This window comes from Drosophila eugracilis, unplaced genomic scaffold (genome assembly GCF_018153835.1).
Source record: "Drosophila eugracilis isolate 14026-0451.02 unplaced genomic scaffold, ASM1815383v1 contig_1897, whole genome shotgun sequence".
In the NCBI taxonomy this organism is placed as follows: domain Eukaryota; kingdom Metazoa; phylum Arthropoda; class Insecta; order Diptera; family Drosophilidae; genus Drosophila; species Drosophila eugracilis.
This window is the reverse complement of record NW_024572751.1, coordinates 1,153,836-1,170,613: the sequence shown is the minus strand read 5'-3', so window position 1 is coordinate 1,170,613 and position 16,778 is coordinate 1,153,836. Positions and strand designations below refer to the sequence as shown.

The following is a 16,778-nucleotide window of genomic DNA, read 5'->3' as shown; positions in this document are numbered from 1 at the left end:
AGATTTCGTCTTTTGCGACTAAACCATATTTCAGCAAAGGCTTCGGTTTAAAGAGATGTCTCTGTATAATATAATGTTCAGAGACGATGAACGCCATCTACATCTGAGACCGTACACTAAGACATATTAACAGTCGGAGATGCACATGTCTTACAGTCTGAGATTCTAGCTCATACAGTTCTATAGTTATTAGTAATAACTTAATAACTTATTACCATCCATATTGACGGCTGAGTGCACTACTTTGACAATCGATTACTTCCAATTTTTTAACATTTTTATAAGAAAAACAATCTTTTTCATAATTCTGTTTAGAAAAACGTATTTTTAACACTACTTAACAGCTCTGTTAATAATATATGAAAAAATCGACCTATCGGGCTCGTTTTTTGAACTCCCGCGCGCATTTCCAGTGCTGTAGTGCGGATAAGAGAAGACAGCTTGCAGCACTGTTCAAGGTACTCTCCAGTTGAGAGCGATACTTTGAGAATAATCAACCTATCGGGCTTATGTTTTTTTCAGGCGAGCGGTTCGGACGTGTTTTTCGCATCGTCGCTGTTTTTTGTAACGGCCGCGAAATTGCATTCCTAATTGTTCTCGCAAATTCTTTGTGTTGTGGTGTTTAAAAGGTGTTGCAGTAACTGTGGCTAAATAACGGGAAATGTCGAGTTCGCATTTACTCTTATAAGCATTTCCCAATTGTGTCCGTATTTCCCTACTGTGTGTGTAAGCTAAGTGCAAGTGTGCGAAACTGCAATGCGTATCCGTATCGAGTTTTCTTGATTTCCCAAAGAGCAAACAAAAAAAGCAGTGCAACTGCACCGAAAAGTGCAGCAGTACTTGTATGGATAAACAGATCTACCTGTCTAATAGGTGAGTTTCGAACGAGATTGACAAGTAGAAACCCGGCATTCCAGTTGGAATCTCAATTGGAAGAACGAGAATAGGGCATTAGTACACTTGCACTTGTGTTGAAACTCAAAGAAGCAATTCAAGCCAGACATACCAGCACAATTATGCTCGCACACCGCTAAACTTGTATACGTATGCGGGCCTCCAGCTGAGTTGTTGCTGCCACACAGCTGTATTTTGTTCTGATAACGGCACTAGTAGTATGGAAATGACAGCTGTCCCTGTGCCCCCTTTCGTGCCATCCTTCTCTGGCGCACTGCTGTAAGAGCAAGAGATCCGATGTTTTGGAGAGTATGGGTGGATTGTTATTGTTTCGGTGGCGCAAAGTGCCACCCACATAAAGTATCAATGCTGTTATACTCACTTCGAAGGGGATTGAGTTTAAACATTTCACTATCTGGTAAATTAGATATTTTATTTGAAAGAACTATTCACATATATTCTATATGCATATGTTAATAAAAAAAGTTATTTAATATTTATAACAATTCCTTCATCGCCAACTACCATCAGGTCCAAAGTTTAGTCTTAAATTTCATAAATTGTTGCATAATGCAATTACTTTTCCTTCCTTGACAACGTCTATAAGTTCTGCTTGCAATTCGAAAAAAGCTTATTCGTGTTCAACATTTTTCAGATTATGGCAGACCATCTGCTTCGTAGCACTGATTAATGCCCTCTCACATGTCAGGTGTAGCTCGCCCCATGATTATGATATTGTTGTGTAGCTCTGCTATTTTGACTGTGGCTTGCGTGTACCGTCGAAAAGGTCAGACGTGGGTTGATCTATGGCTGCCATAAAGCGGGTCAAGATTAAATAACGGCTAAAAAAGGGTGAAAGAGGTTAGGGGTTGACTGGCAACTTAATAAAACTGGGACTAATTTTATTTTATTAAACTGGTATCAGTATACTTGCTTGAATGTAGTTCACATTTCCGGTCCGTGGCTTGTTTTCTGCTTCTAAAATGTATGGTATAGAATCGACCTAAAAGTACTCGACTCTTTGTTAAATAATTGTTGTTGTTGTGCCCCCTGGTTTTGGTGTGAATCAACATAAATAAATTTGTGAAATTAGACTCTCTGAACTGATACGAAGGCATTAAAGTGATTAACTACTCCGTGTATAGATAAACTGAAATGTGTATATTAAATATCGATTAGGCCCAGAAGTTCTGAAACACAATCCCATCGATTTTAACCAGTTACGAAACCAGTTTCCTCTTTGATGCAATTTTTTTAAGAATTTAAATTATATGTAACATAATGTAAGAAGTGACAAATCCTGTGAATGCTATTCCAAATTCAAAAATCTTTCTGAATAATGCTGACTACTCACTTGTTTTAGCTAGTAACACGCTAGTAACGTCGCAAGTTAAATCAAACTTGACGTCATCGATCTTATCAAGTCTAACTAGTGTAGCATATAACAAATATATATTTATTGCATATGTAGTGTTCCCCAGGTTTATACAACGTGTCATGCGGCCCCAAGATAACCCAGTCTTTACATAGGGTACTAAAGCACTCGATTGTTATTGTTTGAGTTTTTGATAAGCGAGTTCAGATTAAATAGCGAAGCCGAATGGTTCCTCGCGAAATGAATACCTAAAACCATTTGTATTACTTTTTGTGTTATCTTTCCAATAGTTTTGTTCGTTTAGCACATTTTGAATGTCAATTCCATCAAGCACATCGCTTGCATGTTCGCTAATTAGCAGCATCTAAATAAATGACTGTAATTAAATCAATGTAAAACAAAAGTGTCACTTTGCAGTTGTATTAATATAAACGAAAAACATCTATTTTTACCAGCTGATATATTTTGTGCAAAGTTTTATAAGAGTGAAACACCTGGGAAATAGTTTCAATTCCCTTTCATAAATAGCTAATTACTGTGTTCCTTTTCTCTTTAGCCCCCATTTCCACAAGCTTCACTTTAGCAGTTTTATAAATGTTTTATTTAATTTACTTTGCGTGTTAACATATATCAGCACATTTCCTGGGGGGACGCCTCGTCTTTTTCAGCTTGTTTTTCCTTCAGTTTCTGTTCCCCGATGAGTGGCATTTGTGTTCACTTCACTCACTTCATTCCTTTTATGATTGATTTGCTCGCAGAAGTGGGAGAAGAATAAATATTTATGTTATTCGTATTCTGGTTACCTGATGCTGTGTGTTTATTAATAAAAAAACTTGTTAAACTTATGGATCACAATATCTATTATAAAAACCCAATTACATTTTGGCATCGAAGCTGGGGAATGATGAGCATATCGAGCATAAGAATATTCAACATTCTATAAATGGTTTGCGCAATTGCCTCCTCTGTAAACGTGGCCAAGTTATTGAGGTACCCTAAAGTTCTAATTTTAAAATAAAAAGGTTTGTGGTAAACATCCTCACCATACAGAATTATTATTATATTTTAAAGCAATTTAAACAGCCAGTCATGGGAAAGAAAAGCGATTAAATTTAAATTTGAACAACAACACATTAAACGAAGAACTTAATAGCTGCTTGCAATAATTCCCAATGCCAAAAAGCTAATATATTATTAAAGCTTAGCTCAAGCGTACAATGAGTACTGTGTATGTATACCTACTTAAAAACAAAATAAAATAAACATTTGTGTTTTATATTTGCCTGCCATTAGCAAAGCTTAAGAGGTTCTCCACCGCCAATGTCAAGACACAAAGCCAGGAAATGCGACTCAAACCAGCTTGCAGTTCAGGTGCAAATGTGGACAAGGTCCGAGGTTGTTATACCCGTTACTCGTAGAGTAAAAGGGTATACTAGATTCGTTGAAAAGTATGTAACAGATAGAAGGAAGCTTTTGCGACCCTATAAAGTATATATATTCTTGATCAGGATCAATAGCGAAGTCGATTGAGCCATGTCCGTCTGTCCGTCCGTCCGTCCGTCCGTCCGTCCGTCCGTCCGTCCGTCCGTCCGTCCGTCCGTCCGTCCGTCCGTCCGTCCGTCCGTCCGTATGAACGCTGAGATCTCAGGAACTATAGCAGATACAAAGCTGAGATTAGGCATGAAGATTCTTGAGGTCCCGGGACAGCGCAAGTTTATTACAGCATCCTGCCACGCCCACTCTAACGCCCACAAGTCGCAAAAAACTAAAATTGCTGAAATCTCAGGAACTATTGCAGTTAGAAAGTTGAAATTCAAAAAGTATAATCTTTAGATGGCAGCGCATCTTATAGTGGTACTACTATCCGGCCACACCCACCCATACGCCCACAAGGCTCAAAAAACGGTTTTCGGATTTTCTAGAAAAGCTGATATCTCGGTAACTATAAGAGATAGAAAGTTCGGATCAAGCATGTATGTTTCTATAATGCTCCCAATGCGAATTGTTTTTTTCCAATCACGCCACGCCCACTCTAACGCCCACAAAACCCGAAAAACCAAAAATGCAAAAATCTCAAAAACTATAAAAGCTACACAATTTTGCTTAAGAACACGTATTTAGGAGATGCCTCTGCAACTTGCCACGAAGTTGCATCCGGCCACGCCCACTCTAACGCCCACAAACCGCGGAAAACTGTGGAGTCTACAATATTATTATGAATGCCTTCGTTTGACCTTGTGTAACTTATTTCTGTTAATATCTATCGACTTACAAAAGATTTTTCAAATCGGAACATTATTTCGCTATTTATGAAGAAATTAAGGTTATAAGGCTCCACATGGGCAGTGACGTCACTATAAGCATACTCAACATACTTCCTCTGACAATAGGTGGCGCCTTGTGAATTTCCACTAGCAAAATTAAGATTTTAAAATTGTGTAAAACAGTAACGGGTATCTTATAGTCGCGGCACTCGACTATAGCTTTTCCTCTTGTTTTTATTATACACATGTATAATTTGACCAGCAGCCGGTTATTGCAGTCTGGCCAAGATTACTCGACCGATTCAAGGCGAAGGTCACCGGCTGCACGCAACTCGAGCGGGGAGAACTTGTTTTCCAAGCGGTCCGAAATTCGAAGTTCGAACACAGCTTCTCCGGTCCGCTTCTGTGTCTCCGAGTCTGGGGCGATTCTAAAAGCGATTTTTTGCGGGCCTGGGTGCCGTCGTTCGTCGTTAACCTTGAGGCGATTCGTTGCTCATACGCCGCGTGAGACGGGCTTTGTTAATACGAGTTCTGCTTTCAGGCAGCTATTGAAATGTGTGTGACTCTTTAATTAGCAACAACAAAGTCTGCCTCGCTAGTCAGCTAACTAAACACGGAATACTGCCCGATTTGCATATTTTTCTGCCATTTATGACTGAGTTCTTTGAATGTGAAATTCAGCGATTCATCCTAGCGGTGTAGTCAAAAGAACAATCGCACTTGATGTTTAACCTAGAACACATTCCCCCTCTTTCTTTTTATAGCCAATTTTAAAGCAATTGTTTATTGTTAGTAAATGAGAATCCATAAAATTTACTATCGGAACATGAATTGAATTCACAACCAGTTTAGTTCTGGTTAAGTCGACTACTATGACTCACACTGCAAGTTAAAAGTACTTTTAAAAGTATTTTTATGAGCTTTACGGCTGCGGTACTTTAGATGATCTTTGTTTTTAGCCAGGCCCTTTCAATGTCTTTTCTTTCTTCAACCTCAAAAACTGCAATCAAGAGTTCATTCAACCCATTTCGGCTGGTACTTACTGCATTGTGTTTTTGTGTTTTCCCTTCCCATTGAGTGGCGTACGATATAAACCAGTTTTGTACATTTGCGCGGTTTTCCTGATTGTTCAGTTCACTCAGCTATGAACACGAATCGCGCAATCTATGTACATATAAGCTACATACCTATAACTCTAGAGAACAACTTCTGAGAATGTGCAATTTTCTGCCCCTGATAAGCTATTAACAAAGGCTAAAGTATACCTTTTAAAAATTGCTTTCATAGATATTTTTCACTCTTAATTGAATAATTGCTTTTTGATAATATAAACTCTTGCCCTGCTTTCATTAATGTATCTCACACTTAATTGAGCTATATGGAAGCTATTCAAATTTTTTGAAACCATAAAACCCATTTTTAACTAACCAATCCTTAAAATATTTTACTCCAAATTTCTTTATAACAAAATTTATATTTTTATGGTGGCCTTATCATAATTTCAAAAAAATAAAGTTTCCTGCACTTGTTTTTATCGTTATATGAATCATAGGCATTATAAACAGACTAAGAACTTTAAGCACTTTTGCTAAGTTCATAAATTAACTAAGTAACTAAGATAGCTTTTAAAAAAATGGCGGAATGGAATTTATACACACATTTTGCCAGTCATTTCTGATAAATTTGTATAATGCGAATTATGACGACCCAAAAAATATTTCATCATTATCAAATTACTGGCAACTCGTAATGAAAATAGCTTCTAGCTGACTCTATGTTTAATGAACCATAAGGTCGTAGAATCACAATTTTTCCGACTGTCAGAGTTTTTGTTGAAAAATTATCGTGCCCATGTTAATGACAAAGAACATGAAGACGGGAGGACTGCGACATGGTTTTGTAAATTTTACCATAGCGCTTACTGAGTCACCACTGTTCCCAGTCCCTTCTGCCTTTTCCGTCCCACTTTCATTATCGACACCTCTCAGTAAGTAATTAAGAGTTGAAAACCTTACGTAAAATGCAAAAGTCACAAAGGGCGTACACTGAACGGAAAGAGAATGGAGTGTCGTAACTCAGATTTATTGTGAGGAGTAACTACCATTCCCTGGCTCCTCATCCTCCTCCACTCTTTCCCTGTCTCACTGCGTTTTCATATACAGTGAGATGACCCTAAACTATCTTTGAAGTGTTCGTTACTTGTGGCTATGTAAATAATAATCAGTCAAGTATTTATTTATATTACTGATCACTCTTTTTTCGCCAAAGAACTTTATCTTTTTTTTTTAATTTGTCAAAACTTTTTATGATGGTTCCTTCATAGTCACCCTGCTTTTATTCCACCTGTGCTATAAGAAAAATGATGGTTCAATTATTTTTTATATATATTTGAAATACCTATTTGGGTTAGACTTATTTAAGTTCCACTGTATTTCTAATTGAAACCTGTTTTCTTCTCTTAGTGCCGACAAAGCCGAAGACGTTGCCGGAGACGAAGACGACGGGCAGTCGAGATGACGCAGACCAAGCAGCCAGCAGGTGGGTCGTCCACCCCGGCCACAGACTTTGTGGCCCCCGTCACCTCGACTACAGCCTCTAAGCTCACACCCTGCTCTACGTCCGCCCACGATGTTTTGCTGAACAACTTCCAGCTGAAGAAGAAGAGATACCGGGTCCTGCTCCATGGGCAGCAGTTGGTGTGGGAGCGCCTGCAGAAGATCAAGCAGCCGCCCCAAAGCAACGAGACGAAGGCTCCATTGCCGCCTGACTCGCCCTCTCAGCCTGGGATCTTCTCCTATGGGCCGCAAAGTCATGTACTTCACCTTGACGATGTGGTCAGCATAAGGAGCGGGGACACCAAGGCGAGCTCTCTAAAACCTCCATTGCCTCCAGGTTCGGAGCGCGATTCCAGATGCAGTAGTGATGGTGTTCCGGGGAAGCCCACCAGTCAGTACCTGACTATTAACTATGCCATGAGGTTAAGCAAATCTCAAACGGATTGCAATCGCTGGGAGCTGAGGAGGCTGACCTTTTTCAATTCTGATCCGTACATAATTAGGCAGTGGGATCAGGAGCTGCAAGTCCGTATGCAGGGATCCTCGCCTGTTCGGATGCGAGTGCGCCGTCTTTTGGTGTTTATTAACCCCTATGGAGGTCGCAAGGCAGGAGCCCAGACCTACGAACGGCATGTTAAACCCATTTTTCAACTCGCTGGTGTGGATGCCACCTGTATTACCACTCAAAGGGCAAACCAAGTCAAGGACATACTGCTGAGCCACGACCTGGGAGTATACGATGCAGTTTGCTGTGTCGGAGGCGATGGAACTGTGGCGGAGGTGATCAACGGACTGATATTCCGACAGATGCGGGAGTTGGGACTAGACGAACAGCGGCCACCATACATTCCAAGACCGGCTCTGCCTGTTGGCGTAATCCCTGCTGGCAGCACCGACACCATAGCTTACAGCATGCATGGCACTGCGGATGTGAGGACAGCAGCCATCCATGTAATCCTTGGACAACATCGCGGCCTCGATGTGTGCAGTGTGAGCAATGGTCAGTCCCTGCTAAGATTTTGTGCCAGTGTTTTAAGCTATGGATACCTGGGCGACGTAGCCGCACAAAGTGAAAACTACCGCTGGATGGGACCAAGACGGTACGAGTACAGTGGCGTCAAAGCCTTTCTAAGTAATCGGGGCTATGACGCCGAGTTGAGGATGCTGGAAGAGCCTGATCTGCTGCTTACTACGCCGCTGGAGGAGGTCCCACAGAGTCCGGACAGCGTGTGCTCACTGGGCGAGTCAGTACCCTCCGTCTGCTACGCGAATTGCCAGCGCTGTAGCTTCGCAAGCAGCATACAGGAGCAACGTTCTTCCCTGTTCATCCAGGAGGAATCTAAAGAGCCGGAGCGGAATCAACGGGAGGGGCCAGAGGTTTCCCATATAGACCCCAGTGAGGCAGCTTTGCTTCGACCTCGTCCGGATAAGCTTAAATTGCCTTCTGGCTCCATTTCATCTATGAGAAACCTCGGAAACGATCAGTGGAAGGTAGTGCGGGGAAATTTCTTCATGATCTGCGGAGCAAACATCACCTGCGCCTGCGCCAGGAGTCCGAATGGAATTTCTCGCTACAGTCACCTAGGCGATGGTTGCCTCGATCTGATTCTGGTGAAGAAGACCTCGTTGCTCAATAATGTACGCTTCCTTCTCAACACGGCGGGCAGAAGCGGTGATATTGTAAGTCCTTATTACTTAAATGTATACCAAACTATTTCTTAAATGTGCAAAGTTTATTTTCAACTTAAAAGAAATTAGTTATTTAATAAATTCATATTGCACTGTCTAAATTCAACAACGATTTCAGCGCAATCTGCCCTTTGTGGAAGTCTATCGTACCAGGGAATTCCAGTTCAGAACGTTTTCTGGCGCTGGCGAGGAGGACTATAGCATAGCGGGCTCATGTCAGCCGATTTCTCCTCCTGGAGAAATGGCCAACGCCTCATCCTCCACAGAGTTTTCCAGCTGGAACTGTGATGGCGAGGTGGTCACCGATCTGGACATTACCATGAGGTGAGATACATGTACTTTTACCTCGAAAGAATCAATCATAAACATACCGTAATCTTTCAGATCGCACTGTCAGCTCATTGAGGTCTTCATGAGAGGCCCCCATTCCTACAGCAAGCCCCTCAAGGGTGGCATTACGCCCACAACCCCAGCCAGCTCCAGCGATAATGTCTACTGCTGCTGCAAGGACTAGAAGCTTTAACCCCATAGAATTAGCATCAATCATTGGCCGTGACAAGTAGCTCGTAGTTTTGCATAGGGTATCCTTATTCGTATTTGTATTCGTATTGTGTTAGAGAGCGGGTCTCCCCGTCATTGTTTTTAGCATAGCTCAATAAAGCAACTGATATTATCGACTGTATTATGGCATCTGAAAGATGCGAAGGCAAACTGAAACATTCCCCTCGGAAGGCATTCATTATTCACCTACCTATATATTTACAAATTGTGTACTGGTATATTGGCAATAAACAATGTGTCTATTTACGACTGTGAGTTTCATTTTAAAAATGTTTGTAAGCCATTAGGGAATTATGTACAAAGTTTCTGCTTAATGGTTTCTGGGCGCCCTGTAGAGTGTAATCACGAGTCGCCCTATAAAAATTAAGAAATATCAGCCCGTTTGTATCCTCAGAATTAAGAAGGTATTTTGTCGATTACCTGTGTGGCACTTTAAAAAAATAAACTTTTTTTATTAATTGTAGATTGTTAAGGGCTTTTATGAATTTCGGTTTAATTTTTCGTTTGCTTTATCGATTGCTTTGAAATTTGAAATTTTTACTTATTTAAATATTAATTATTTTTGGATGAATTAATTATTTTGAATACCTCAATCGGTTGGTATCGTGGTGATCATTAGCAGTACTTTATTGAAAAATGTAAACTAAAAAATATATTATAAAAAATTAGTATACTTTTAAAAATAAATTTTCTACAAGACCTTATTTCTGCAGCAACTTAGGACCATCATTAATAATTAATAAAGAGTCATTTAACGTCTTTTCCAGGTAGCTTAAGGTAACATAAGGAATGGGTATCGCATAGTCGCGATCCATCAAAACAACAAAATCCTTTGGGAAATCCTAGATAGAAAACTTTTAGTTTTAAACGGCTTTTGTTATTGGGAAAATTTTGGACACTCCATTGACTTAAAGTCCACGATATGAAATAAATTGGATTTAAAAAAGAACCTGTTTTAAATTTAAAAATGGATCATTCTATTTTTAAAACCATAAAGAAAAATAAACTTAAAATAATGACTTAGTATGACCTATTCGCATAGTGTGGGTATATTTGGTATTTTTATCTACGGTATGCGGAAAGAATCGTTTTCGGTCGCATGAACTCTGTCCACATTGCGTTGACTTAGGCTTTATTTGTGCCCGTCATTCTCCGGCAGAAAACAATTTATCGTTTTGCCTTAAATCAGTTTCCAAACAGAAAAAAATTACCATGTTGAACAACTACAATTGCCTAGCACAACCCCTGTGGCAAAACGGACCAGCTCCAGGCGAGCTCTATAACTTTACGGGCGGACAGACGCCGATTCAGCAGCTTCCCCGTGAATTGACCGCGGCGGGTCCCTATGGAACCAAGCACAGCACGTAGGGATTGTTGATGCAATCCTTTTTTCTCTTACTAAATATACTCCGTTAACTTTCCCACAGAGCTGCCATCACCACAGGCTCCTCTGTGCTGGGAATTCGCTACGACGGCGGCGTAATGCTTGCCGCTGATACCCTGGTGTCTTACGGATCACTGGCACGCTACCAGAACATCGAGCGCGTCTTCAGGATCAACAAGAAGATCCTACTCGGCGGCAGCGGAGACTTCGCCGACATCCAGTCCATCAAGCGCAGCATCGACCAGAAGATGATCGAGGACCAATGCTGCGACGACGACATCGAGATGAAGCCAAAGTCCCTGGCTACCTGGATGACTCGGGTGCTATACAACCGGCGCTCTCGCATGAATCCACTCTACATCGACGTGGTCGTGGGTGGCGTTGACACAAATGGTACTCCCTACCTGGCTAACGTGGATCTTCGCGGTCGTTCTCACGAAGACTATGTGGTGGCCACCGGCTTTGCACGTCATTTAGCCATTCCGCTAGTCCGTGAGAAGAAGCCAAAGGACCGAGACTTCACTGCTTTAGAAGCTTCCGAACTGGTACGTATTTTGTTTAATAAGTAAAGTATAAAGTATTATCCGTATTATCGTCAAAGTATTGTTAATCAAAATAATAGCATAAGAGTATATTTGCCGCTTAAACAAAATATCTCTTAGGATTGTGTGTTCTTAAAGTTAGATAGTTAAATGTTATATTGTTTTTTTTTAGATCCGCAAGTGCATGGAGGTGCTTTATTACCGTGATACTCGTAACATCTCCCAATACACCGTGGGCGTGTGCAGCCCTAATGGATGCGTCGTGGAGGGGCCTTTCCAGGTTAACGAGAACTGGAAGTTTGCCGAAACCATCAAGGGATACTAGAAATCCTGAATGAACGTAGTTTAGGTGTAGCTCGGCGGTTTTTGTATGAATTAAAATCACTTCTCCATGATTTATTGAAAATAAATTGGGCAAAATATACTATCCTTAAAACTATGGGGCTTTTGTGTGAATTGCTGTTTGTAGCTTAATTGTTCTATATATAAGAACACTTCCCGAAGAGCGAGTATCCATTTGTGTCCTCTTTATAATTCAGCCTTGGTCCGCAGTATTTTCCTAATAGTTAATAAACTGAGATTAGGATTTAATCTGCCGTTTTGCAGTATAAAACCTACATTTGACTGTTTCTTGAATAATTTCCCCCAAATATTAAACTTCATTAGTATGGAATACTTCCAAGTTAATTTTGGTTACATAATTTATTTAAAATAATAATTCTGGCTAAATATATATATTCAATTTGATCCAAAAGCGGAGTTCTTTATGGGATAACTGCTTGGAATAAGTGTCTTAAGTCGCCCATGCTCCTTCTAATCTCCTCTAGCTGGAAATAGATCCCCATCTTAGTTCAGCATAGTGTGCCTGTCGTAGATGTGGCGTCTCTGCTCGCGCACCTGCCGCTTCCACTTGTCCTGCTGGTGGCCCACGCGATTTAGAACATTGGCTCTGGCACTGAGCTCCTGATTATTTACGGCGGGCAGGGGAGGAGTCGGCTCGTCCTGGTTAGAAAAGGGAGGGAGAAAATTGGAATTAGTCGGGGTGATCTCAGATCTGGTTGATCACGTGGATTTTTGGTTAGTGGTGAGTGTCTCTAAAGACGGGCGGTGTGGGTTAAAAACTTAATAAAAATCGCAAACGAAAAATGAAACAAAGGATGTGGAAATTAAAAATCTATTCAAAAATGTGGTGCTTCTTTATTGCCAACTAGTTGAGCCGCATCGGCGACAACGTCATTTTCTTCATCATCTTCGCCTTGGGCTGTAACTAGGAGGCTATATTGAATGCCCTTGTATCTAGAATGCTTGTTATGTACATCTTCGTTGGTGTGCTCCTGATAGTTCGCCTTCACTCGCTTATTTAACAACGGGTCCAGGCACATCAGGAAGAGCATGTATATCACTAAAATGGATATGATCCAAATCACAATGATGACAACGACCTAGAATAAGTGAATAAAAGTTAAGAATGGAAGGCTTTAGCACATTTATTTATGTTAACCTTAATCAGTGTCGTATTTCTCGCCACATGGGAGCACTTGCATTCGGCGCAGATGGGCAGTTCCTTGCCATTGGAATCCAAGCGCGGCAGCAGGGCACCAGCACAGACACTGAAATTGTAAAATGAAAGGAGTCGGTAGCAGATAAATAAATTAAACAAAAATATAATAAATCCAACTTATTTTTAAAGTTAAAACAATTTTAATATTTACCTAGCATATATATATAAATATATTATAAATCCTATTAATAATTATTTTTATCTTTAATTTGTTTGGGGTAACTACATATAAAACATAACTAAATTAAATGTTTCTTCAAAACTTGTAGAGATCAGCCTTTGTGCGCTTACTATATGTAAATCACGATTTAAAATGAAGATACACCATATATAAGAAAGCCTAAAAAGATTTAATTGGCTTTGGTCAAATAAAATTATTTGTAGTTATAGGCTAAAATTTTTTTTAAGCAAGACATTGTTTTTGTTTATAAAGGTTCAAGTCTAAAAAATAATAAAACACATTCTCAATATCCGGGTGCTTCTTTTTAAAGATAAAATATATACATAATATATAAACTTAATATTGCTCTTATAGCAATCATAACAGCTAACTTAACTGTCCCGAAATTATTATTGTTTATATGGCAAGGGATTTGAAATAGGGTGCAAGTATGCACAATAATATCGTGCCCATATTGCCACATACTTGGGCTCAGACTCTATATAATTCGGATTGCTGATATTGTGTTGATCGCCGGTGTAGTAGAACTTACCATTCGGTAGATGGCGCTGCCGTGCTGCTGGAATTGGAAGAACTCTGGGCGGGATTAGCGGGTTCTGATTTGCCGATGACCTTGGGCGGAGATGCCGCAGTGGGAGATAGCACGGCACCCGTTTGCTTGGCAGGTGCCACTGGAACCTCTGGAGCTACTGGAACTGCAGGAGCGCTCATGTGACTGGCATTGTTATTGCTGCCGACCACTGGCGACGTTTGCGATGCAGTCTCAGCCTTTGTTGTTTTTTGTTTGGGACGGAATATCACTTTTGTTTAGCAATGGACCAGTCATGTGATCTGTCAAATTTAGGGACTCACCCATGTCACGCCAACCAAATAACATATCGCCAATAGCACAGCGTAAACAAACAAACGCTTGTGTGCCATTAATTTTTCTTTGATTTCAATTTTTCTCACTTTTCTTGCCTTTTATTTGGAGAAAAAATGGGATCTTGACAAATGCGTAGAAAATACCAACTAACAATCGTTATCGGAACTAGTTTTATTTTATTGGTATACTTCTTGTCTAACGATAAAAATAAATGTTTGTATTTACTCACGGTGAAGGATAATATAAGTATTAATATTTAATATTATGAAATTTAGCTATTAAATTTGTGTCTGTCTGTCTTAGTTTATTTATAAAATTTTCATAGAGTTTTATAATTTTTACAATAAGTAATATAAATAAAGTAGTAGAGGTACAATTATATTTTTGACTTTAATTTAAAAAGGAAATAAATTAAATATATAAATACAATGAGAATGTATTTTTGGTATTTTTAGCGAAACTGGATTCCTAAATGTCACTGCGTCTGGTCACACCGTCTGTGTCACAAAACCAATTGTTTGCGTGTTCATAGCGGATTTTAATCTTAGTTGCCGGCACAGATTAACTGACTTAAAAACCAAGGATAGGATAAGCTAAACTGGGCAATACAAGATGCAGCACGGACTACTCCTAGCGGGATTGGCGCTAGTCATCAGCCTTCTCAACGGTGCCGGTAAGTTTCGACCCCTAGGAAAGTTGCGTCTATGTGGTCTTCTGTGATTGGCCACGCCGTTCTTTTCGACCCTTTGGTGCTGATTATCGCAGAGAATTAATGTTTATCTCGGTGCACATCTTTTCACTCTGAAACAGCAACGGAATCTAACGTGGTCACCTGCGGCTCCATCCTGAAGCTCCTTAACTCCGACTACTCTTTCCGCCTGCACTCCCATGACGTGAAGTACGGATCCGGATCTGGCCAGCAGTCAGTGACGGGCGTGGAGCAAAAGGAGGACGTGAACAGCCACTGGGTGGTCAAGGCCCAGACCGGAGAGCTATGCGAACGGGGCGAGCCCATTGCCTGTGGATCCACCGTGCGATTGGAGCACCTGACTACCAAAAAGAACCTGCATTCACACCACTTCTCATCGCCGTTATCTGGCGAGCAAGAAGTGTCCGCCTACGGAACGGATGGACTCGGTGACACCGGAGATCACTGGGAGGTGGTCTGCTCAAATGACAACTGGATCAGGAGTGCACACGTTCGACTGCGCCACATCGACACCGGCATGTTTCTGGGCATGTCTGGTCGCTCATATGGCAGACCCATCTCCGGGCAAATGGAGATCGTGGGTTTGTACAAGCCACAGCACGGAACACGATGGACCACGGCGGAGGGCCTCTTTATAGTGCCCAAAGAGAAGAGTTCGACGCACGATGAGTACGCCCACACTGAGCTGTAGTGCAGATAAGGCACCTCGACTGGTCTAGTTCGGTACTACTATTAGTTCAGTAATTTATAATTTAGTTGAATTTTTATGTGAAGCGATAACATGTTCATTTTGTATTAGACCCACAAAGCAAACCAACAAATTAAAATTATTTAAATTCAGGGAAATAAGAAATTATCTGTTTTGGTTTAAACAACGGTTTTCTATGGAGTTTCGGACCTAAGACTAGATTTAAATGATTGGTATTTGTTATTGGGGACGTACTTAGAGATTTTTTATTTTGGGATTAGCTCTACTTGTCGTTTTTTTTCATTGTCACAAAAAAGGTGTTGCTTTTGCCGACGTAAAGAAATATATTGAAGACTATAAACATTACGGAAGTAGAGAGTATTATATGATGTGGCAAAGGAGGTCTAAAAAATGATTTACTTCGATCTAAAAAATAGTTTTACATTCCATTTGTTGTAATTAGAAAAGGAGTTAATATAACTGATATAACACTATATTATATTCCTATTAAGCAATAATTTCGGGTATTATTTTATTGCTGAAGTGCAAAGATGTTCCATGGTGGTGGTGATGGTACTTTCGTATATCAATTACTGAACATTCCAGTTTTTTATTGAATTGTAATGAAAAGTTGATATCGAGGAGTTTAAAGATTAGATTACTGTAGTTCTACCAAAAATGGTATAAATACTAGTGAAAAGCAATTCAAACCATCAAAAATATTGTTAACCGTTCTCAATTTTTTTTATATAGATTGTTGTCGTTAGTTTTAAAAATTTGAAAGAGAGGACATATGAAAGTTTTATTCGAAACGGATTTCAAAATTATTTCTTTTGTGTAAGTTAAAAAAAAAAGTGGACCAGCCTTTATCTCCATATACGCGGTTTGGTTGGCAGGAAACATGGGTGTGGTGTTTCGATATCTTTAAGCACTTATCAAAAAAAGGTTACCCATGACCGTATTGGCGCACTTTATCTTGGAGCCCAGGAAACTATCCGTGCAGATGCAACCGTAAAGCAATTCTTGCATTCCGCGAATGCTTCTCCCTAGTCCCTGGGCTTGTTTTTGTTTGCATGCATAAAACAATGGAGCTTATCCCGACCATATAAGCTATGTAAATACATTTTGCCATTGCTCGCGGATCCCTTCGTCCCATCTCCTAGCATCGTCACGTCCATTATCTGCTCGTCTGTTTTGTGCTCCTTTTGTTTAGGGCATTGTCAACGCTTTGTCTGCTCATCCTACTCGTCGTCCTCCTCATTCCCATCACCGTAACCCGAGCTGATTGTGGGCCCGGTAAGGTCAAAATGTTAGAAGACCCAACCCAGCCCACACAGTCATTTATAGATTCTCATAATCGGGTTGTCCTTGTAACCATTTTGCACAAATAAGAAATGGAAACAAGGATAGTCGGGGCTTTTTTCTGGTGTTTTCATGCCAGGACAGATCCTCCGTCTTAAAGGTTATCATCATTTGTTTAACAATTTGTAAGTGTGTTCTTACTTCGATT

At 40.3% G+C, this 16,778-nt stretch overlaps 4 protein-coding genes across 4 annotated transcripts; 3 read left to right on the top strand and 1 right to left on the bottom strand.

Annotated features, from left to right (window-relative positions):
• The first annotated feature begins 493 nt into the window (after positions 1–493).
• LOC108115364 (ceramide kinase) lies at positions 494–9,584 on the top strand. The gene is made up of 4 exons (XM_017226791.2): positions 494–873; positions 6,996–8,768; positions 8,896–9,101; positions 9,162–9,584. Exons 2-4 carry the CDS (start codon positions 7,047–7,049, stop codon positions 9,289–9,291), a joined length of 2,058 nt encoding a protein of 685 aa, XP_017082280.1. The 5' UTR covers positions 494–873; positions 6,996–7,046; the 3' UTR covers positions 9,292–9,584.
• Positions 9,585–10,436: 852 nt separating this feature from the next.
• On the top strand, positions 10,437–11,703 carry LOC108115388 (proteasome subunit beta type-4). The gene is made up of 3 exons (XM_017226824.2): positions 10,437–10,702; positions 10,766–11,267; positions 11,437–11,703. Exons 1-3 carry the CDS (start codon positions 10,551–10,553, stop codon positions 11,587–11,589), a joined length of 807 nt encoding a protein of 268 aa, XP_017082313.1. The 5' UTR covers positions 10,437–10,550; the 3' UTR covers positions 11,590–11,703.
• A 244-nt stretch (positions 11,704–11,947) lies between these two features.
• LOC108115389 (uncharacterized protein CG1161) lies at positions 11,948–14,027 on the bottom strand. The gene is made up of 5 exons (XM_017226825.2): positions 13,859–14,027; positions 13,539–13,774; positions 12,766–12,874; positions 12,581–12,706; positions 11,948–12,266 (listed from the first exon to the last, which is right to left on the bottom strand). Exons 1-5 carry the CDS (start codon positions 13,925–13,927, stop codon positions 12,111–12,113), a joined length of 696 nt encoding a protein of 231 aa, XP_017082314.1. The 5' UTR covers positions 13,928–14,027; the 3' UTR covers positions 11,948–12,110.
• A 314-nt stretch (positions 14,028–14,341) lies between these two features.
• LOC108115252 (stromal cell-derived factor 2) lies at positions 14,342–15,433 on the top strand. The gene is made up of 2 exons (XM_017226609.2): positions 14,342–14,544; positions 14,682–15,433. Exons 1-2 carry the CDS (start codon positions 14,484–14,486, stop codon positions 15,269–15,271), a joined length of 651 nt encoding a protein of 216 aa, XP_017082098.1. The 5' UTR covers positions 14,342–14,483; the 3' UTR covers positions 15,272–15,433.
• Positions 15,434–16,778: the final 1,345 nt, after the last annotated feature.